Raw genomic sequence first — 23,360 nt, forward strand, 5'->3', positions numbered from 1 at the left:
CAGGTTAAGAGCTTTGGGGTGCTCTTGGACCAAGCCTTGCTATTTGGCCCAGTGCCAGGGCTCCCAGGCAGTGACTGGCAACTGGTAGGAGACCTGTCGAATTTGGAGGGGAGGACACAATGCTGAACAAGTATCCTTAGGCCTAGAGCTCCTTTGTCATTGAAGATTTGTGCTGCCAGGTAAATAAATGCTTTTAAGATTCTGGTCAGGAGGATGATTGCTTCCCTCTGCCTTTTTCTACAATTACAGTAAAAAGTTAATATGCATATTCTATGAAGTATAGTTTTATTAAAAGTTTAGGGAAACCAAGACATAAATGAACAATCTTTTAAATCTACACAGTAAATTAAGATAGTAACTATGTTCTTCAAACTGCTTGTTGAATATACTAGTAGTCTGTTATAAATCACAATAAGATATTTATTCTGGTGGCTTTGTCGCTTTGCACAAAACTCAGCAATGCCTTGGCTTAGCCAGTCACTTTGCCAAAATTCACATCAGTATGCACTTATAAGTGTCAGCTGTTTTTTCAACCTGAAACCTTTCCCTACTTTATTGAGATTGGGTGGGACGGAGGAGGGTCCTCCCCTCTCTCCCCAGTCTGGATTGCTTTCTTAGGCACACTTGTAACAAGTTTTCTGAGCAGCTAGTACATGTAAATATTTTGAAAGGTGTTTTTTTTTTTAAGAAAAAGGATGAAGGAATTTTGCACTCCAGTTGTTGGAATTGTTAAATGTGCAGGCTTAAGCGTGTTAGCAGGGCTGCTGTCTGAAAAGAAGAGGCTGGGACAGTCTGTAACACAATCCTCCAAGGCGAATAAATATAGCCCAGCCCAGATGGCTGCAGAAGAAACAATTCCCAGTGATCCGACGTCTCTCCTGCTTCAGCAGGAGGTCCTTTGGTTGCCGCAGCAGCTGCCCAATGTTGAGCCTTTGTAAAGTCACGGACTCTTTGTTTATTAGCAATGCTAGGTCAGCCTGCGCGGAAAATCTCCTCGCTCGAGAAGGGGTGACGTTCTGCATCAATGTCTCCAGGCAGCAGCCATTCCCCGACATGCAGCCAGGGCAGACGTTGCGGGTACCGGTCTTTGACGACCCTTCGGAGGACCTCTACAAATATTTTGAGCGCTGCAGCGCGGCCATAGAGCGCACAATCCACAGCGGCGGGAAATGCTTGGTGTATTGCAAGAACGGTCGGAGCCGGTCTGCAGCCATCTGCACGGCTTACTTGATGAAGCACCACAAGCTCAGCCTACAGGATGCCTTTGAGGTACTGGGAGCATGCAGGAACCAATGCCAGGGTGAGGGTCTCGTCCCGTTTCGGGAGGCAGTAAAGCCAGAGAGCGTTTCAGAGTAGGCATCCAAGGACCTCTGGATATGAAAGGTCTTTCTCAATATCCCCGACCTGTGCGTTTGCAAATGATTATAAAGGCTGCAGTCTGGATGGTCACTTTCACTAACCAGAGGCGGAGTAGTTCTGAGCAAACTGGTTTAGAGGCAGTGTACTGGGCTCCCTTTTTCAGACGCAAGTGGGGCAAAGGAGAGCCATGCATACAGTTCTAATCGTTGACAAAGAATAGGTAAAATGGATGATAGGCTGAATAATTTGTAGAGAGATTAAGCCTATTTGAACACGTTTTAAAAGTTCTGGGAAGTGTGTACACTCATAAGACTTTTGCTTCTAGTAAACGGCGTTTGGAAATTCAGAAATCTTTATGATCAGAGACAAAAATAGACAAAAGAAATGTGTCACTGTCAAAGCAGTTTCAGTGCATCCTTCCCCTCCAGCATCTGGAAGAATGTCCAAGCAAATCAGTGCAATGTGTTTAATTTAAAGTTCCTGCTATGGTAAATTGCCTACTTGCTTTTGTATATGTGCATATTATAATGGTATGAACGGAGTACAATTTAGCCATGTACCCATAAATTATTCTTCCCATCCTTTCCTTTCAATAGATATTTCCTCTTTTAGCAAAACTTGGCTAAAATATTATGAACTGATTCCTGTGCCTCTTTTCTATCAGTATAAGAAACTTCCTCCTGGTGACAGGTTTCTCTGAAGCAGGATTATCAAATTCAACTGCTTCCTCCTGTTATTTGTAGCAGTGGTCCATTTTCAATGGCTTTTAATCCCCATAGTTCCTTGAGTATCTGCATCCCATTTTTGGTGACTTGCAGGCAGTTGCGGGGGAGGCTGAGGGAGGTCAGACTCTCACTTACTGGCAAAGTGTAGAATCTGACTCTACTACAGTAATCCTAAATGGAACTAAACCCTTCCATATTAGTTGAAGTCCATGGACTTTGAAAGGTGTAAACGTGTTTAGGATTGCATTTTTAATGTACTGGAAAGGAAGAAAGGGCTCCTCTACATCATGAGTCACAGAGAAAATATAATTTTATTACTTGAAGCATTTCTTATTCCCATATCTTATAGTACCTGAAAGCTAACGCCAATTTACCAGGTAGTATCAATTGAGATACAATTTTCTAAATCACAAACCTGTAGGTGGGGGCAGGGAATGACCTATATTATAGGACTATGGTAGATTCCTGAAATAATGTATGTGAAACTATAGGGCACCAGAACTTTACTACAGGAATGCTAAGTAGTAAAGGAATTAAAACCATTATCCTTCTGCATTTGGTCACTATAAGCTCACTGTACATGAAAACCAGTTGTCTTTTCAAAAATAAATTAACCAGATCAGTTTTCCAATTTCCCTCTTTGGTCAACTCTTTTAGTATTCTTTGTTTCATGTGATTTCATGTATTTAGCTGTTTTCCTTATGTAATTTGTATTCACATCTACTGTTGTGTATCAGTTTTCCATACAGAAACAAACAGGAGTCTAGTGGCACTTTAAATATCAGCAACATTTTATTCCAACATCAGTTTTCATACGCTAGAGCAGTGGTTCTCAACCTTCCTAATGCTGCAACCCTTTAATACAGTTCCTCATGTTGTGGTGACCCCCAACCATAAAATTATTATGGAGACAGATAGAGGAGTGGTGTCTCGGTTCCTAAGACCATCGGAAATATGTGTTTTCCAATGGTCTTAGGCGACCCCTGTGAAAAGGTCATTCGACCCCCAAAGGGGTCGCGACCAACAGGTTGAGAACCACTGGGCTAGAGCCTATTCTTCAGATGCAAGCTAGAAAGGCAGTAGGAAAAGAGGACATGAACAGATTTATGATTGTGTTCCGTATGACACCATGTGTTTCTTTTCCTCTTATAGACTGTGAAGACCGCCAGGCCAGTAGCAGAGCCCAATGCAGGATTTTGGTCTCAATTACAAAAATATGAAGAATACTTGTACATGCAGGATCGGGTAGCTCCTTCTCAGAAAGAAACTTTACAGTAAATATAGTCTTGATGCCAATGGGAGTATCCACTAAAATGGTATGTGCTCCAAAAGAACATGGAGGGATTGTGAAAACCAGCAATAGGCTACTATAGTTTGCCTCATCCAGGAAATGTTCTTCAGATCTGCACAAGTTACCCTGATGCTGAAAACTTTTGGCTGTCGGAATAGATGTGAAGTTATAGGGGGAAATGTTTCAGATGTGAGACAGAACAATTGTACTATTTTCCTTGAAGAAAGTGAAAACAGTCTGTGGACAGCTGATCTTCTATCCTCGGGGACATATTTGGCAGTGGGAGCTTTAATATATTGAGGAAGAGAAGGCTGAAACTAATTAAATATCCATTCTAATGAAACACGGCTGTGTATATTTTATTTCACTGACAACATTATACATTCTGAATATATTACAAACATGCATAGATATTGTCATGACAATCAGCCTATATCTATCTCCCTCAGGTGAATCATGTAATATAACAGCATGTTCTAAATATATAGATAGTGAAGAACTGCAGAATGCAGAACCTCCTAAGGTGGTGTGAAAACTGTATTTGCTGGAATATAAAAGGAAGAGTTAATATTGTCCAAAACAATAATCTATTTGTAATAAACTCATGAAAAAATTATTCCTCTGACTGCATTGCTTTTCTCTGGACTCAGATGATTATGTAAACATGGGTTTGGGTGGCTGCCCTTCCTTTAGCACTCACATCTTTGAAAAGCCTCTTTTCATCCTAGGGCCTGGGCAATATCTTATTAAGTCTTCTCCTCCTGGCAGTTTTTCTGCTTAAAATTCTCTCCCCTCCCAATTGTTTCCACACAATTACAGTCCTAGAGCTGCTTTTCATTAAAAAGATAGATAGTAGGACATCCTTATATAAATTTATGTTTAACATATAATTTATGGGCCTAAATGTTAAGTAGTGAAAAAATGAATGTGTGTAAAAAAGCATTGTGATGAAACTGTAAAATTCCAACATGGTATGCATTCATATATGTATCTGTATGCATGCATATTTAAGAATCTGACTCTGCAGTATAAATTAATAAGCAAGCAGACAGAAGCATAATAACATGTAACAAAGATTTTGCACAAAATGCCTTATAAGCCATTGAGTCAGGCAGCACAGTTACTCAGAGCTTTGAACTAGAAAGTCCCTGGTTAAAATGTCATGTCTGCCACAAACTCATCAGAGAGATCAAGCAATGTACAGTGCAATCCTAAACAGTCCAGTGATTCATTGGACTTAGAAGAATGTAACTCTGTTTAGGATTGCTCTTTTACTTTCTTGGCTACAGCTCTTCGTTTGCTTCATTTGAATATCTTGCCTTTATAGTCTGTGCTTATTAACCCATAGTTAAAAGCAGTTTTATTCCAGAAATAATTATAAATTCTACTGGTGCTGTACAATAAGATGCAAAACATTTATCTCAGCAAACTCTTTGCATTTGGGGATCTATAGCATGACCTCATTTTTCCTTAAATGTGTTCTCATACAGCCAGTTCCTAGGAAACTGGATGATAAAAAGTCCCCAGAAGGAAATTCTGTATACAGATACAACATTCAGTACCAATACGAAAACTCTGTGCCCAACATGAAACATTTAGAAAACATAAAAATTCTAAACATAATCTTTGACGGATGTTACTGTCTCCAATGCTTTGTTGTAAATTAATTGTTCATTAGCTTTCTGGGTAGTAGCAGAACCATAATTGAAGTTTCTGTAATTAAAAAGAGGCATACATATTTGGTACCATTCTCTTTGACACATGGCATACACAATATATGTATAACTCTGAAAAAAAATACGAATGTAATGTAATACATTTTTTAGCTATCACAGATCAATAAGGAAGTAATGCACAGCCTTCATACAGTGGGAGCTGAAAGTTGATCACAGTGAGTCCCACCACAAATATTATTAGCCTGGTGTAACTACAGGCATGATGCGCATGGAAACACGCCTCTGCATGTGTTTCTCAAGCTGATGGATACAAACTGGCCCCTATACATTTGGTTTCCTATATTCATCCAACAGCTTGTGTCCTCCCAGTAACCATGCTTTTTCAGAAGAAAATCCCATGTATTTCAATATTTAACACATTTTATGTTATTTCATTTGATGTGTTAAACTTTATGAAAAGTTTTCACATGGAATTCAATACCGGAAATATATCAGAAGTCTGTGAGAAAACAAACGGTCCCTAAAATAATGTCTGAACCAATGAAAACACCATTTCATTCACAACTTTTGCTTTTCAATATCAGTTAAAATACCTGTGATTCTGTTTTTTTATTCCTTTGCATGAGCATGTCACGAGGATCCCACCAAGTATAGAAATCAGAGAGCCAGCCCAGCCTATGTACAGTGCATGTCCCAGTTCATATCTGGAATAAAAAAGATTCTATAGAAGCAGTACTCAATAAAATCAAAGGCAATGATTTTTCCAGTATATGACTGTCACTTAGACAAGGATGGAGAAAAAAAGGGGTGTACAGGAAGGTCAGGAGAAAAGGTTATTGCTACAGTGTCTGTGTGTCTGTGGAGTGCTTAGAAGAGGTCAGCTTAATGGACTGTGATGGAGACAAGGGAGAGGGGGATCTAAGTAGGAGCCTATGCTTCCCTAAACATTGATCCAGAAATATGTCTTTTACAAATATAGTCAAAAAATGAAGGAGGGAGGGGATTTGTCTCTTTATCATGCTGGAGCATGATCATTAGACAGGGATGGGAAAACAGAAAATAATAAACACTTATTCAAACAATAATGTATGTAATGTCACCTCATGTTGGGTTACTCTTAAGAACATAAGAACATAAGAAAGAGCCTGCTGGATCAGACCAGAGTCCACCTAGTCCAGCACTCTGCTACTCGCAGTGGCCCACCAGATACCTTTGGGAGCTCACATGCAGGATGTGAAAGCAATGGCCTTCTGCGGCTGCTGCTCCCGAGCACCTGGTCTGCTAAGGCATTTGCAATCTCAGATCAAGGAGGACCAAGATTGGTAGCCATACATCGACTTCTCCTCCATAAATATGTCCAAGCCCCTTTTAAAGCTAATCTTCCTTAAGGGAATCACAGTGCAGACCGTGAGGAGCCAGATATTTATTTCAGGCAATCACTGTATAATTGATAATATCCTAATATCAATTAATGTATTCAGATTACACAACATTTAGCCCTAAACATTTGGCATTGGTTAAAAATGTTCATGTATTGTAATGACTGAGTTGAGCTAACAATACAAGGAGACCCATTAACTTACTTTGTTCCAGCATACAGTGAATCAAAAAACTGAGCTGTGATCATTGATGCATACCAAGAAACAGCCACCATTGATGAGAGACCTGGAGAAACAAAACAGTTCATGAGGGTATTCCTGAGGGGCCAGGAGCAACAGTAAAGCTGACATTTCTATGCACATTTGTTTGAGCACAGCTCAACTCTGCCTCCAGATTCACTCCCCAGCATTTCCAGTTTAAAAGCTTTTTGGCAGCTTACTGGGTTCAGTCTCAGACCCTAGAGTGCCACTGTCAGTCAAAGTAGGCAGTACTGATTCAGAATTAGTACAAGTTAGTGTCATATATCCAAATGAGTTTCTCTGTGTGCCATCAAGTTATGGTTGACTTATGATAACACTTAAGGATTTTCAAGGCACGAGACGTTCAGAGGTGGTTTGCCATTCCTGCCTCTGGAGAACATGGGAGGAAAGAGGTGGGGGTAAACAGTGTTATGATGGGGAAAGGCACCACCACCAGAAATGAGAGGACACAAGAAAGAAAGGAAATGTGGGAGTAAGAAGCTGGAGAAGTTCCCATGTGTTTCTCATGGTTGCCTATTTATTGTTCAGATTTCCCAAATAAAAACTATTCTGAGCATATAGGAAAAAATCTTTTTTCAAAAGATGAGGAATGAATGGGTTTTCCCCAGGGCTATTGGCTGGTTCCATTTTCAGGATATTCTCTGCAGTCCTATTGGCAGTGGCACTGTTTTGACACTATCTGCATTATCATGGAGGATTCACACCACTTTAGATAGGTTGCTATTTTCACACCCTTATTCCTATCCACTCTGCAACTTCACTTTTTTTGCAGATACCGATAGGTGTCTGTTTCTGCAACCTTTTTTTTTGAGTGTTGCTAAGCACTATAATGCCATTGCATGATTTAAAAAGTGTCCCTCTAATTAATTTATTTCCCAAGCCATTACAAAGTTGCACATCTATTAGTGGCAATGTTTGTCACTATAAAATTATGGAGCTAATTTCTTAGGGTTCCAATAAAACAAAAGCAAATGCTGATGTTGGCAGGACCTGCTGCACAGCTTGAAGACTGGAGGCTGAAGGAGAAAGTCCCACTAGACTAGTAAGAAATTACTATCAACCAGATCATGGGGGCGGTTTTTGCTTTGCATCACCTCGAAGATTTGTTAGAGCAACCATCTCAGCATATTATAGATTAGCAGCACAAAGATCACTGAGATGACTAGGACCGAGCTTCTATTCCACTTACTAGAAATACATTACAGAAATTAACAACAAGAAAAAGTAGGAATGCAACTCTGAAAGAATGGGAAAGCACTGGCACGTTTGGGGCATGGTGTAGAACTTCCATTAATCATGGCAAGGTTGCCCAATGTTGAACCAACCTAGTTTGAGTCATATAGAGTTCTTCACTTTGCAGCCATCCTATAGACTCTACTTGGGTCACTCTGTGGTCTGGATTGAGTCACTTGATTTGTGAGGAGCTAGTAGGTGGATGTGTTGCTACTTCACAGCAGAGGTTGGGACTAGATTTCTCTTCATTCCTTTCTATCCCCAGGATTTCATTTTCTCCACTCTTATCAAAGGTGCTCCTGATTTCTCACCTGATAAAATGAAGAGCATTCCTCCTGTTGTGGCAATCTTCGCCTTTGTATATTTATTACTGTGCCCAAGTTGAGTGCACTCTAAACCAAACACTGTCACCAGAACACCAAACAGACCCAAGATAAGGGAAATGACCATCAGGGCTCGGCATGCTTGGATATAAGCTGCAACAGAAGGAAAATTGATAGAAGTCAGGGTTTTTTTTAAATTCCAGGAATTTAATAAGAATCAAAGAATCAAAAAGTGTCATTCTTAACGAGCTTGGAAGTAAAGATGCAAAAACAAATGTGGGCATACAGAGGTGAGCAATAACCTGGGCAAATACTCTGTACACATACATTCCCATAATTTGGTGGCCATTTTCTTACTTCAGTTTAATTTTTGAAGCTGTCCTTCCTTTCCTCACTTCCATGATTTATTTCTCTTCCCTTGCAAAATCTCTGGTTCTCATATCTTGACTCTATCCAGCTCCTAGCTTACACCTAAATTATTAGTGAATTTTGTGAAAGTCCCATTGAGGTAAATTGCTCCTTTCCTCAGCATCACTTAACAGAGACTTAGAGCTACTAATAACATTGCCATCTTTTTAATCCTTTAGTGAAGAGGGAAACCAGAAGTGGAAAGACCTTCATAGGGAAATGTGAAATGCTTGAGAGCACTGTATCATAGTGTGTATTGATTCACCAAGTAATTTATTAAACCAATTTACCAAGCTCTAGAAGTTGCAACACATGACTAATGAATCAAGTGGCAAGGACAGGTGATGAGGAAATCAATGTAAGCTGCATGATTTTTATATAATCTTTTGTTATGCAGCTGAATTATGAGCTATTATCTAACATTGCCATTTGCTTTTGAGGTTAGGGAGAGTGTCACAAGGCCAGGAACTCCTGCCTTTTAAATCCTGGGTTATTTTCTTCCAGATACTCAAAAACCACTGAGTTTTCCAAAGATTTATTAAAACAACAGAAGATAAGAAATGTTTCTAATACACGGATTTCTCAGCTCATCTCTAGCATCATTCCAGGCAGTTTTTTTGTTTCAGACCTGGCACCGAAGTTCTTCCTCCTGCCCCGCCTGAATTAGAACACCCTTTGTTCGCACTCTTTGGTCCCCAGGTAAACTCTGTTTCCTGGCCTTGTTGTAAACCAGTTCTTTGTTCTTACTGTTTGGCTACTAGCTTTCTTTTGGGTAATTTATTCAAAGCCTTTCCGTTTCCTTTCTGCAGATCAAAGGCCCTTGTCAGGCTAGTATGAATCTGCCTGATACTGTACCCAGAGCAACCTCTTCACAGATAGTTTTGTTCAATGAAACTTCCTGATCTTGGGCTAGTCACAGTTCTTTGGAACTCTCTCAGCCCCACCTACCTCATAGGTGTCTGTTGTGCAGAAAGGGAGGGAAAGGAGTTAGTAAGCCACCTTGAGTCTCCTTACAGGAGAGAAAGGTGGGGTATAAATCCAAACTCTTCTTTTATTTAATTGTCTGAGCATGCGGACATGAATAACAAAAGTGATGAGCTAGCAAGGAGTTCAACCCAGGGTTGAGATCCCCTATTTTTGGCAAATAAATAAATAGCATGAGCTTCACAAAACTTCCCATAGGGCCCAAAGTCTGTTCTTCTCCACACCTGTCTACTCAGGCATTCCCAGGTTTGCTTGGAGTCTTGTAGTTAGGGAGATCAGCCTCCATATGGGACCTGGGGAATTCCTGGAATTACTTCTCATCTTCAGACTACAGAGATCACTTCCCCTGGAGAAATGAATGTTTTGGAGGGTAGACACTAAGGCAGGGGTGTAACGAGGCAGCCCTGGGCAAACTGTAGCCCTGGGCAAAACCTGAGTTGGATGCCACCCCACCCCCCCCATGGGCGGCCACTCCACCATGACCAAATTTTTTTTGCACCAGGACATTGGTGCCTGCAGGGGGTGCGTTTTAGAAATATCAGCACCACAATTTCTTTTTTTTAAATATTTTTATTGATATTTCGGAATTATTACAGATTTATATTGTGTACTTTATATACATCCTCCATATCTTTTCCCCCCTTTTTTCCCCTCCCCCTCCTTCTTCTTCTCTTCTTTAGATGCGCAGCAGCAGGTCCATTCTTTTCAATCTTCTTGTCCATTTTTCTTCTGTAATTCCAATTTCGTTTAGCCAGTCTTCTTTTCAGAATTCCATCCAAAATCCCCTTCATATCCTTTTGTTTTTTTTCTTGCCATATTTTGATTTCCTCTTTGACATTTGTGTCGAAAATTTCTAATTGTATTTGCTCCCATGTATATTCCAACCATTTCTGCACTGTCCAAGATTTTTTTGTCCTTTCCCACCCCAATGCTATTACTGCATGGGTCGGCTTCCCTGATCATGAATTTGAAAAAGTTTTCTTTTTCTTTGTTCTATTATAGTATAATCCAAATATACCTATAAATGAAGTAAAATCTTATATTTATCTTTATTTTTTACCTTTACATATTTTTTCTATGTATTTTTATCACATTTTCCCACATATTTTTTACTTCTATACATTCTAGCCACATATGGGTATATATTGCATTTTTATCTCCCACAATGCTACTTAACATTTCGGGCTGAGTCCACTTATCATATATGCCAACTGTTTCGATTGATTTCATATATACCATTTTAATATTAATTTCTTCTCTCTAGTTCTGCATATTTATCTATTTTTATTTTATTTATATTGTCTATAGTCCTTTTTAATACAAGATCTATGTCTTTCACTCCATCTTTTGTTGCCATTTTTTTCCATTATTATGATTCTTATCATAAATCCTTGATCTTCTATCAATGTTTTGTGTATAAAACTCCTAACATTTGTCCTTTCTTTCTCCTCATATATTTTTATACAACTTTTCATTATACACTCTTCCTCCCTCCTGGAGGCTTTTTTATCTTTTCCCCAGATTCCTCTTTAATAGTAACCAGTTTTCTTTACCTCCTTTCTCTATAAAATTTGGAAAGCGGTATTGAATTCTCCTCTTTCAATTTGTACAGTTGTGCTAACCTTATATATTCCTTGTCTATGTAGAGATCTTTATTGCTTGTGCTCCTTCCTGTCTCAACCATGCTTTCATGCGAGTGGTGCCGCAGATCCAGTAACCCTGGCATCCATTTTTTCCCTTCCATTTCTCTCCCAGATTTCCATTGACACCTTTCTAGGGCCTTTTAATTTTGTCTTTCTATTTTTTTTGAACAAGCTTGAATATATTCCCAAAGCTACCCGTGTTAAAATTTATTTCATTTTCGAACTTCATCCATCTGTCTCTTTTATCTATTTGAATTCCCATCAAACTTTTTTTATTTAGGAAATGCCCTTTCGTAATATTCCTGTAATTTTGGGAGCCCCCAGCCCATTAGTTTTTTTTAGGACATATATAGACTATTTTGTATTCATCACTCCTGGTTTCTTTTTTGATTAGAAATGCCCATGGATTGTAATTTTCTTGTCCCATTCTTCAGAATTGTTTTCTTCTTAATCTCTAACGACAAAGAAGTCACGAAATAGATAGAAGAGTTTTGGCATTATAATACACATTTTTTAATGCTACTATTCTCTTAGAAATAGATAGATTCTTCCCCTTGCCACTCCTTTTAATTGCTTTGTTATTTTTTTTCCATATTACTTCATAATTATGTTTCTAAACATGTCTTTTCCTTCTTATTTGTTAAATGTTATACCTAAGTATTTAATCTTCTTCTTCACCATTTCCTTCCCTAGTAGTTTTTTTTTCTATATTTATTCCCAGGATTTTCAGTTTTCTCCAATATTAACCACCAAACCTTCAAGAATGCTTTTGAAAGTCTTCTAATATTATTTTTAATTTACTTTTAAAAGTTTCTACAGGGTTAGTTGTTATTGGCTAATAAATCATCTGCAAATAGAATTTAATCTTATTTCTTTCTTTTTTATTGATTTTTATAGCCTTTGATCCTACGTCAAGTATTTTCTAATTCTATCCGCTAGATATTCCAGAAATTGCTACCTCACTTGGAGAATAATGATGGAGAAAGCGGACATCCTTGTTTCTACAACCTCTTTCTATCCTAATTTCTTCCGACCATCCATTATTTATCACTTAATCTTTGCTTTTATTGTTTTTATATAATTCTTTTTAATATCGATTTATTAATCCCTTTCCAAATCCCGTCTCGTTCCATTATTTGGAATAAATATGCATGTAGCTAACTGTGTCCAAATGCTTTTGTAGACATCTAATTTTTATCATGGCATATTTTTTATCCTTCTCCAAATCATATTCAATACATTTCTTATGGGATAGCTAATATCTCTATCCTTCACAAAATCCATTATTGATCTTGACCAATTATTTTTGGTACTATTGCGCTTTATTCTGTCTTCGACAATATTTTAGTAAATATTTTATAATCCTGGTTTTACAATAAACTTATAGGTCTATATGATTCAACCCTGTTCTGGATTCTTAGCAAGTCCTGGTTTTAATATGAGTGATTATTTCTGTTTCCTCTCCATGTTTTCTTGGTATTTTTCTGTCCCTTTAATATCTTATTATTATATAACCTTTTGTAAAATTCAGGTATTAATATTTCTGCCATTTCTTTGTCCTACTCTGCTGTAAATCCCTCTAAACCCGGAAACTTGTTGTTCTTTAATTCTTTTATTACTAAGCCTTTTTTATTTCTTCTTGTGTTATATCTTTCTCCATACTTTGTTTCTCTTCCTGTGTTAGATCTTTTTTTATGTATTTCTTTCTATCCTTTCTGTGTCTATCCTTTTAAAAAATAATTTTTGAGTAAACACTGGCATGCGAACCTTTGCTCTAATTCTTTTTATGTTTCCTGTTATTCTTTCATTATTTTCACTTATTATTGATTTGTGAATCTCTTTTTGTTTTTTCTTTTTCTTTTTTCTTTTTAAATAATTGGCTAGATTGTTTCCCATTGACTTTATATTGGTTCTTTGAAATTGATTTTTACCCATGTGTCTTTTTTCCATAACTCTGAGCTGATCCAATTCCTCCAGTTGTTTATTTAGTAGTTTTAATTCATTTATAGTCCTCGTTATATTATTTCTGTTCTGTAGTTTGTCTCTGCAGTCTTTGATTTTTTCCACTAATTGATGTCTTCTTTCCTTATTTAATAATCGCTTTTTTCTGTCTTTTTTGTATTTCTATACAATACCCTCTCATTACTGCCTTCGAGGCATCCCATTTCAACATCCGTCCAAGAGGCGGTGTTGTTTCTATTTTTTCTAGAAAATAATTTTTCATTCGCTTTCCTGTAAAATCTCTCTTATTTCTTTTCATTCTTCATTATAATATTATCATATCTCCATCTATACTGTTTTGTCCTCTTTTTGCCAAAGGTCTGAATGTAGCTACCACGGGAGACATGGTCTGAAATCCACTCTTTATGTGTCTGGCTCTTTCTACACATTGAATAAGACTCCATGTTCTTTTGTCAGAATATAGTCTAGCTTGTGTAATGTAAGATTTTTTTTTTATATGTCTGTTAGAATAGAAAGTTGGTTGTTGTGATTTTCCCGTCTCCTCATACATATTAGTTATATTCCATTTTTTAAAGCCCTTATAAGTTCTTAAATCCATATTACAGTCTCCCACTATTAATGTTTCTCCTTTATATTCCCTTTGTACTCTGTTAAATTGTTTTTGTAGGAAACTCTTTTGCTTTTTGTTAGGTGCATATAAGTTCATTAGTGTTATTTGTATCTCATTAAGGAAACCTTGTAACAAAATCCATCTCCCATTTTGATCCTTCAATATTTTTTGCACTTGTATGTTTATATTATTTTTCGCCAAAATAGCAACACCATTCTTCTTTCCCTCTGCTCTTGATTCACATAAGGTTCTCCAGCCCGGTAGCTTTATTAAAGGAGCAATATCTCTCTTTCTTTTATGCGTTTCTTGGATGCAAACCAAATCCCAGTTTTCTTTCTTAACTAGTTTGGCTAGTTTAAATCTTTTGAAATTGGAATTTAATCCGTTAATATTTACAGATACAAGTTTTAAATCTCCTGCCATAAGTAATAATTTTTGTCTACTATTTTCGGGCCTGCTGCTGTTTCATATTCATTTATTTTTTCCCCTCATTTTCCCCCCTTCTCCCCCTTTCCAGATGTTCCTCCCTCCCACATCTTGGATTTTCGGCCTCTGCGGTCTTCCCTCCCCCCCCCAGCATATATTCTTAGTCAATTCTCTCTGTTAATGGCAATCAATCAGTTTAAAAATTCTTACAACATTCAAATAAAAAGATACTTCTAAATACATACATATCAACTAGATTGCATCTTACAACCTATTTTTCCATCAGAAGAGAGTTTTCTGTCTGGGCATTCCGCCCATTTTGATGTTTACTGAAACAGTGTTGAAGCTAGATAATACTATTCAAAACAAATTTCTGGGAAACTTTCCCAGGTTGTTAAAGTAAACAATGTTAGAGCAGATTACTGTTTTAATATCTTCTAAAAACTACATACAAGAGTTATTTTAGTTAGTGATTGTTATTCAGTTAAATTCTATTAGTACTTAGAGTGAAATGTTATATAGCCATTTAAAAGAATTTTTGAAGAAGTCTTGACTTATGTTATCTTTCTTTGGCGCTTTGAACGTCTGGTATCTTGTGAAGTTGCAGCCTGGTCCTGCATGTCGTCTTCTTCTGAATCACTGTCTGTCTGAGGTTCTGCAGCTTCCAAGGAAAGACCCAGTTTATCCAGAAGTTGTTGTGCCTCCCTTGGGGTTCTTGCTATATATTTCTGATTGCTTTCAAAGTGCAGGATCGCCATTGGTAAAATCCATGAGAATTTTTTATTTGCCTTATATAGAGCGTTTGCATAGGGCATTAGTGCTTTCTTGATTTGCAGCGTTTCTGGTGAAAGATCTTGTCTCACAAAAATTTTCTTGCCTTTATACATCAGAGGCTGAGCATTTCTCAGCTTCTTGTATAGTGTTTCTTTGATCTCTTCTGTAGTGCATTTGAAAATAATGTCTGGAGTTCTGTTTCCCTGAGAAAATCCTCTGTGGGCTCTATCTATCGATTCCGGTGTCGTTGGAATGTTTATAGAATTGAGCCACTGTATTAATTGGTTTTTTATATCTGTTTCATCCTCCATTCTCGGGACTCCAATTAAACGAAGGTTTGCACGTCTTTGTCTATCTGAGAGAGAGGCTATTTTTGATTTCAGGAAGTCAATATCATCAGTATTTTTCTTTATTTGTTTCTCGTTTTTAATCACTCTCTCCGCAGTGTTAGAAAATTTCTTTGACATGTCTTGTATGTCTTTATCAATTGCAATCAGGTTAGTCTGTGTTGTCTTAGTAAAGTCATCAAAGGAAGCCTTTATCTGATTTGTTAGCTCTAACAAATCTGTTTTGGTTACATAATTTTCCTTGGGCGCCATATTTTTGCTTCGCCCTTTATCTTTTTAGTATTTTAATTGGACTCACCGGTTTGTTTTTCGTCTCTTCAAAGCTGTCCGGTGTTCTCTCTTTTGAGTTCTCTGTTTTAAGTTGATTATTAGTCTTTATCTTCTCTTTTATGCCATTAAATCTTTGTTGCTTGCTGGGAGGGTGTCGAAAAGCGTCTAATCCTTGTCGGACATGCGCAGAAAAGGCAGCACCACAATTTCAGCATATCATCAGGAGACTGTCCTTATGCTACTCCCCAAGTTTGGTGAGGTTTGGTTCAAGGAGTCCAAAGTTATGGACTCCCAAAAGGGGTGCCCCATCCCCATTGTTTCCAATGGGAGCTAATAGGAGATGAGGGCTACAGTTTTGAGGGTCCATAACTTTGGCCCCCTTGAACCAAACTGCACCAAACCTGGGGGGTGTCATCAGGGCAGTATCCTGATGAGACCCTGAAAGCTTTGAGACTGTGCCTTCAGAAATGTCCCCCCCAGCCTGCAATCCCAATGGATAGCAATATAGAAAACTCAATGCAGAACAAAGATTCTTGGGCAAATTTCTGGAATGTTCCTGCAGGGGGCGCATTCTTGGATGTATAGGCACCAGAATTTCAGGGTATCACCTGGAAACTGTCTTTATGGTACCCCCAAAGTTTGGTGCAGTTTGGTTTAGGGGGTCCAAAGTTATGGACCCTCAAAAGGGGTACCGAATCCCACATTCTTTGCTAAGGAGATGGGGGCTACCCTTTTGAGGGTCCATAACTTTGGACCCACTGAACCAAACTGCACCAAACCTTGGGGGTGCCATCATGACAGTCTCCAGATGATACCCTGAAATTTTGGTGTTGATACATCCAAGAATGCCCTCCCTGCAAGAACATCCCAAAATTTGCCCAAGAATCTTCTGCATTGAGTTTTCTATATTGCGATCCATTGGGGTTGCAGGCTGGGGGGGACATTTCTGAAGGCACAGTCTCAAAGCTTTCAGGGTCTCATCAGGATACTGCCCTAATGATTCCCCCCAGGTTTGGTGCAGTTTGGTTCAGGGGGGCCAAAGTTATGGACCCTCAAAACTGTAGCCCCATCTCCTATTAGCTCCCATTGGAAACACTGGGGGATAGGGGCACCCCCTTTGGGAGTCCATAACTTTGGACTCCCTGAACCAAACCTCACCAAACTTGGGGGGTTGCATAAGGACAGTCTCTTGATGATACGCTGAAAATTTGGTGCCGCTAGCCTAAAAACTGCGCCCCCTGTAGGCCAAAAATGGAAAACCACTAAAATACCTAAAAACAAACCCAGCATTTTGATGCCCCCCACAAGGTGATGCCCTGGGCAGCTGCCCACCTTGTCCAATGGGCATTACGCCAGTGCACTAAGGCATTTCACCCAGCAAGGTCCCTGTCCTCTCCCAAGCTCAAATCTCCAGGAGTTTACTAATCTGGATCTGGCAATCTCACGTTCCTGTATCTCACCAGTGTCTGCAGGAACCCAGGAACCCTTCTTGTTACTGACTGAGGGAAATAGGGAGAAAACTGGGTGGGGAAGAAGAGTTGGGTGAAAATGGTTCAGGGGAAGGGTAAAGGTCCACTCATGCCAGAGATGCTGAAGAGAGAAGCAAGGACAACATTTTGTGGGTTAGAATCACTTCTAAGCCCCATGCAGTTGAACAAGTAGTGAGATTTGTTTCATATGGTGTTCAATTTAGGTCTGAGTGGTTTAAGGAATAGCCAAGAATGAATCTTTGTCTGGTCCATAGTGGCTTCAGCAGCCTTGCCTCCTGCCCATTGATTCTCACAGTTGTGGCATTGCACCAGCGATGCAGACAGACACAAAATGTTCTGCTGCCACAGAAGCCTATACATGAATTCAGACATGCTATCTAAAGTGGTTTGTGCATGTGTGATAAATAGGAAGGCAGTTTCCAATGGATTTCTGAATTGCTTCATGGCTACACATGAAGATGGCTTTACAACTGCATCTCAATCTTCCTGCACTATTTCCAGTGCACACGTGATTTCAGTCTTTATTACTGTGCCAACATCCAGCCAAACCTGTGGCATAACAATGACTCATAGTGAGACTGTACAACATAAAAATCAGCAGAAAGGGCTATGGAGAAGTCACCAATGGCCTCAACATTGCTTGACATCACAATAAAGTTCTTTCGGATTTCATGGAATCATCCATGTTAGTATAATTTGTTGAATAGTAGTAAAAATTTCTAACGGAATGGTAACTAATGAGCAAAATAGCAAGATATATTCAAGATAGAGCATTTATTTTTGCTGTCCCCAGAAATTCAGATCTGAGATATGTAATCCCTGTGTGACATCACAAGTGATGCTGGAGCACTTCTCTTGGTTTCTGCTTACCACAGTTGCTCATGCCACACCAATGTTTGATCCAGAAATAAATTACATCTTAATATCCTCTGAGATGTTACCAGGAAACTTACAATTTTTATTTATTTACTTATACTCTGCTTTTTTCCGCATTTCCTTTCATCGTACTGAAGGGCGAGTTCATTCAGAATGCACATAGTAAGGGTAACCAACCCTACAACTTAACCCTAAAAAAACTTGCTGTCCCAAATGACTGCATGCACTAGCCGTGTGGTTGCACTGGACTTGGACGGACTTGGCCCCCTCATCTCAGATAAGTCACCATGTGACTTCATACTATGTTGATGCAAAGCACATCATCATCACTCTCATAGCTAGCATATCTTTTAAGTACAGGGTACTACTGTTTTCTGTGCAGTGACAGAACTTTGATTTCCTCTCTTATCAGACATATACCCGGATGACTAATTGCCTTCAAGTATAATAAAAATCACTTTTAAAGCAATGAAACAAATGAAGTCAGCAGCCAACTGATTGCCAAGTGCCAAATATGTTATCTGAAAGGCCAGACAGCTCTTCATTCCTGAAGAGCAGCAATTGGCAACAGAGATCCCTCAGTCTTTGATCCAAATATTTGCAGTGCCATCCAAAAAAAAGCTGTACCCTCCTAAGCCCATTGACTTCATCAGCGAATTGTACATTTTCGCTTATGTGTCTTAATCTGGGGAATTTAAACCTTGTTAATTGGATTTCTATATTTTGTGTTCTTGAGACTTAGTAATGCAATGTAATCCACCTTGAGACTGAGGAAATACGTGGGATACAAGTATTTGAAAATAACAAATAAATGGAGTTCAGGAAGATGATGTCTCGTCATAGGGGCCTTTGAGAAATGCTGCCAGTGTCTCCCAGTGAGAGAGCTTATTAACTAGGCTTAGGCTTAGGTGAGTGGTTGTATGTCTAGCCTGGAGCATCCACACAACATTTTCTGCTAGTTTCTCCAGTCTGCTACATCTTCCCCAATCCTGGTTTGGTACACTCTTTTAGGAAAGATTTTAGCCAACATGCATTTCATGTGGTGTATGTCGGAAGCTGTGCATTGTTGTATATCCTGTCCACATCAGTGCCATTTTCTTTGCCTCCTGCAGCTGCCATCCTACCACTCTGCAACACAGCTTTTCAAAAAATCACATCAGTAGTTGATATATCACTTTTGTATCAAGTTACAGTGATATGTCAATTTCAGATTTTATGCTGTAGCAATCTATAGCCAATTGTTTTTAAAGGCCAGAAAAAGTTCTCTGTTGGCATGGAATGGTGGCTGGCTGCAGGGATCTGAGGCAGGGAAGGGGGGTACTATTGTGTGAACATTTCATTAATATGCCAAATGCCTTTGCATTCACAGTGGCAATGGAAGGGACATAGAAAATAGTTGCCATGTGGAGACAGCCAAGAGGATGGCGTGTTGGGAGATGGACCAGGCAAAGAGCAGAAAAAATGAAATGCATTTGTGAAGATTCAAATGTGTAAAGTTCTGGGCCTTAATTCCTGTAACCTTGGGCCTGACATATTATATAGGGTCTTGGCTATCTATCAACAGGGTTGTTGTGATGATAAAATGAGGGGGACTGTTCATGCTGTCACTATCCTGAAGTCTCTTGGAGGAAGGCTGGAATAAAATGCAACAACTAATAATAAGTGTCTTTACAGATTACTGTTTTGTAACACAATAAAAGCCCAGCAATTATTCATTTCTGATAGAAGTATCTGTCTTCCAGGAAATGAGTCAGTTGAAAAGAAATTGCATTTTCCTGGTACATAAACCACAATGGTCTATTGCTTGGAAAATTCTCTTTCCCTCTCATCTAGATTGCTTATTGCAATTGTAACTGCTATGAAGGATGAAATTATACAGATCCCATGGGGTCCTATTCAACATAGACCACAATTCTGTAAATGTTGTTAAATTTAATTGTGAAAACTTTTTTGAAGGGTGATTGCTCCTCCACTGACCCACTGCAAATACCAGAAAAGCTCCACCTTGCTCACAAATCACAACCCTGCTATTACTCATATTTTTTCTATTGTTTTGCGCTGAATGAAGCCACTGAGATTCAACTCTTCCTTGACAGAACTAGAAAGCATCTCTGGTGCAACATCCCCACCACCTTGATTGTTTAGTAAGAACTTTAACCTTCTCCAGGAGTAAAATGTTTGCTTATATTAATTATTTTGTGCATATGTTATTCATTTCCAGCAGCATGACTATCCAACAACAACATACATTATAATTATTGTTTTAAATTAGATTTACATATTTAGTAACACAAAAATTATGGGCTGGGCCCCATGATTGGCAGAAACAAGTGTTATAGATCTTTCCACGTTCCTCTTCCCTCAATAGTCCCTTCTGACCACAGGAAAATGTACTCCCGGGGTCATAGTCTGCAGTGGGGAGGTAGATGGGGGTGAAATCTGCTCTTTCTTTTTCCTGATGGATTTCAGGTTCCAGCTTTCTGATTACAATTAAAGCCCAGTTGTTACTTCAAGTGTTTCAAGGCTCATTTTGATTTAACAGAAATGAACACTCAATGAGCAGTTAATCATTTAGCAAAAGCTCATCTGCTAAAGATACAAGTGCAACATACAGCCAAAGATCCAGACAAAGTATCACTACAAAAGATTGATCAGAGCATCCTGGCAACTTTCGAAGGGTTGAAATGATACATTTTGTTTAAAAGGGTTGCTGCCAGAGCCTCAAGAACACCCCTTCTTCAAAAGCATTTTTAATAAGTTTCTGTCAGGCCATCTGGATCCAGGTGCTTTGTCCTTTCTGAGGTTTTTTTAAAATAGCATGATTAATTTCTTGTATTGTTATGATTTGATTTAGAATTCTTCTGTGCTCACATAGTAATCTTTGAGTCGGTATTTCTGTTAAATATATATCCATATCTTCCACATGTATAGAAAATTTTGAATAAAGATTTTTTAAAATTATTTGTTCATGTATTTATTATTTATTCTGGCAATGGAAATACTAGCTATAAAAATTAGACAAGATATAAGGATCTCTGGAATAAAAAAGACAAATGAGTATAAAATTAAAAGTTATGTGGATGATGTTGTTATATCAATAATAAAACCAAATATCTCAAATATACAATGGAACAAAAATAGATTTGGAATTTATTTTGGATATAAATCGAATAAAAAGAAGACAACAATATTAGTTGTTAGTAACAACAACTAAAGTAGAAAAAAGAAGGGATAGAAAAATTAATAAAATATATTGTTAGTAAAAAAAATAAGCTATTTGAATATATATGTAATGGGACAAAATGACAATCTCTACAAAGATAATTATCAAAAAGTTTGGACAAATAACTAGAAAGATAGGAAAAGTTAATAATTTCCTGGTTAGGAAGAATTTCTGCATTTAAAATGAATATATTACCAAAGTGTATTTTTTTATTCCAAATGTTACACTTTATATAGATAAAAAGACCTTAATAATGGCATAGAACAATAAAAAAATTGATATGGAGTGAAAAGAAGCCAAGATTAAGATTTTAAATATTGCAAGACTTTTTTTTTAAGAAGAAGTTTAGCAGTACTGAACATTAAATTGTACCTTTAAGATGCTGTACCAGTCTGTGTGTCAGACTGGATTATCAATCCAAATCGAGAGAATATAAAACTGGAAAAAATTGACACTAAAGAAGGAATAAATAACTATCTATGGATTAAAAAGCCACTAGGAACAATTCAAGTTCAAGATGGAAGTAATATTTTGAGAGATGGTTTGTTAAGAATATGGTTTTAATGGAGAATAAACCCACCAAATTCACCATTGACACCTTGAGTTGACATTTATTCTGGTAACACAACAAAGAAGAAAATTAATTATATAACTTATGAAAATATGATGGACAATCTAGAAAAAAAAAACTCTGGCAAACAATCAAAGATGAAAGAAAAATGATACCATCAAAGGTTATCAAAAATGTTATCAAAATTCAGGGAACAAATAGCCAAAGAAGGCAGCCAATTAAGATGACGACTTTTGAACCATTAATCACTAAAGACTCAAGACATTTATTAAGAAAAAATTATAAAATATTATTGTAATATGATACTAAAACAGACCAAGTAAAAGATTGCATTATAAAATGTATGCGAATTTTTGGAGAAAACATACACATGAGTCAATGGGAAAATCTTTGGACTAAAGATATTATGTTTAGAGAATGTCAAATATTAAGAATGAAATGGTATAAAATATTCTTCAGACAATATATTACACCTAAAGATATAGCTAAAACTAACAAAGATTATAATGGGAAGTGTGGGAAATGTTAGAACACAGATGCAACATGTCACATGTGGTGGGCATATTAAAAAGCAAGAAAACATTAGAGATACACGATGATACTAAAACTTCAGTTTGAGATGAATCTGAAAAATATGCTACTAAATATTGTACCAAGTAATATTCCAAAATTATTCAAGTACATGGTGACGTTGATAAGAGTAAAAGAGAAATATCCAGATTTGAATGAATCGATGAATAAATTAACTGAATGGCAAAATTAACATTATTTATACATCCTTTATACAATTTCAGAATTTCAAGAAAAATTGAATGTATTTTAATTATATAGTTGAAATTTAAGAATAAAATTAAATCAAGTTAAACCAAAACAGAAAAAGACAGGTTTAGGCAATATATATTTCACAATAAATATGCTATAAAATATTAAGATAAATTTGCAAAGATGAGTAATTTTTTTAAAATGTAAATTTAGATTGTAAGCTCCATACAAAAATGAATGTGGCTGTCTATGCATTTTGTCTATGTTTGCTGTGTGTGTTGAAATAAAATTTGTAAAACTTAAAAAAATAAGAGAATACTGCTTCCTCTTTATAAACCAGTCCATCTCCAGTACAATAGCATTATTGTATGGCCTATTTTGCAAACAAAAAATTATTTAGGGGAAAGCCTCATTAATATTATTTTTATTGAGTGATGTGTGTGTGTGTATTCATCTGACAACTTATCTCTAGATAAAGATAACGTACATCAAAGAAAAACATACCAGGAAGTGCTAGAAGTGTGTCAAACTCTCTGCAATTGGAGACACCAGTACTGTCTTCCGCACAGCTGCGCCACAGGTTTTCATATATGGTGGAGGATGTAATCACACTCCCAAGATTAGAAGATACTTTCCAGTAGCTATTTGACAAAACTGCTCCAACCATTATCCATCCACTAATACAGAATAGAAATCCAGCGATTTCTAAAATAACAGACATGCTGAAAGTATTCACAAATATCTGTTATATTAAGAGTACTTGCTGT

At 37.5% G+C, this 23,360-nt stretch overlaps 2 protein-coding genes across 3 annotated transcripts; one reads left to right on the top strand and one right to left on the bottom strand.

Annotated features, from left to right (window-relative positions):
• Positions 1–691: 691 nt before the first annotated feature.
• Positions 692–3,991, top strand: DUSP28 (dual specificity phosphatase 28). 2 transcript variants are annotated; one of them, XM_048505789.1, is made up of 2 exons: positions 692–1,300; positions 3,237–3,375. In XM_048505789.1, the coding sequence occupies exons 1-2, from the start codon at positions 922–924 to the stop codon at positions 3,302–3,304; spliced, it is 447 nt and encodes a 148-aa protein (XP_048361746.1). In that variant the 5' UTR covers positions 692–921; the 3' UTR covers positions 3,305–3,375. The 2 variants fall into 2 exon arrangements, with proteins under 2 accessions (XP_048361746.1, XP_048361745.1); XM_048505788.1 differs by having other exon boundaries at positions 709–1,269; positions 3,237–3,991.
• LOC125437794 (claudin-15-like) lies at positions 3,708–23,360 on the bottom strand. The gene is made up of 5 exons (XM_048505787.1): positions 23,098–23,360; positions 8,236–8,400; positions 6,635–6,716; positions 5,645–5,755; positions 3,708–5,088 (listed from the first exon to the last, which is right to left on the bottom strand). The coding sequence occupies exons 1-5, from the start codon at positions 23,312–23,314 to the stop codon at positions 4,989–4,991; spliced, it is 675 nt and encodes a 224-aa protein (XP_048361744.1). The 5' UTR covers positions 23,315–23,360; the 3' UTR covers positions 3,708–4,988.

The sequence above is a fragment of the Sphaerodactylus townsendi genome, linkage group LG08, assembly GCF_021028975.2.
Source record: "Sphaerodactylus townsendi isolate TG3544 linkage group LG08, MPM_Stown_v2.3, whole genome shotgun sequence".
NCBI classification, from domain to species: Eukaryota; Metazoa; Chordata; class Lepidosauria; order Squamata; family Sphaerodactylidae; genus Sphaerodactylus; species Sphaerodactylus townsendi.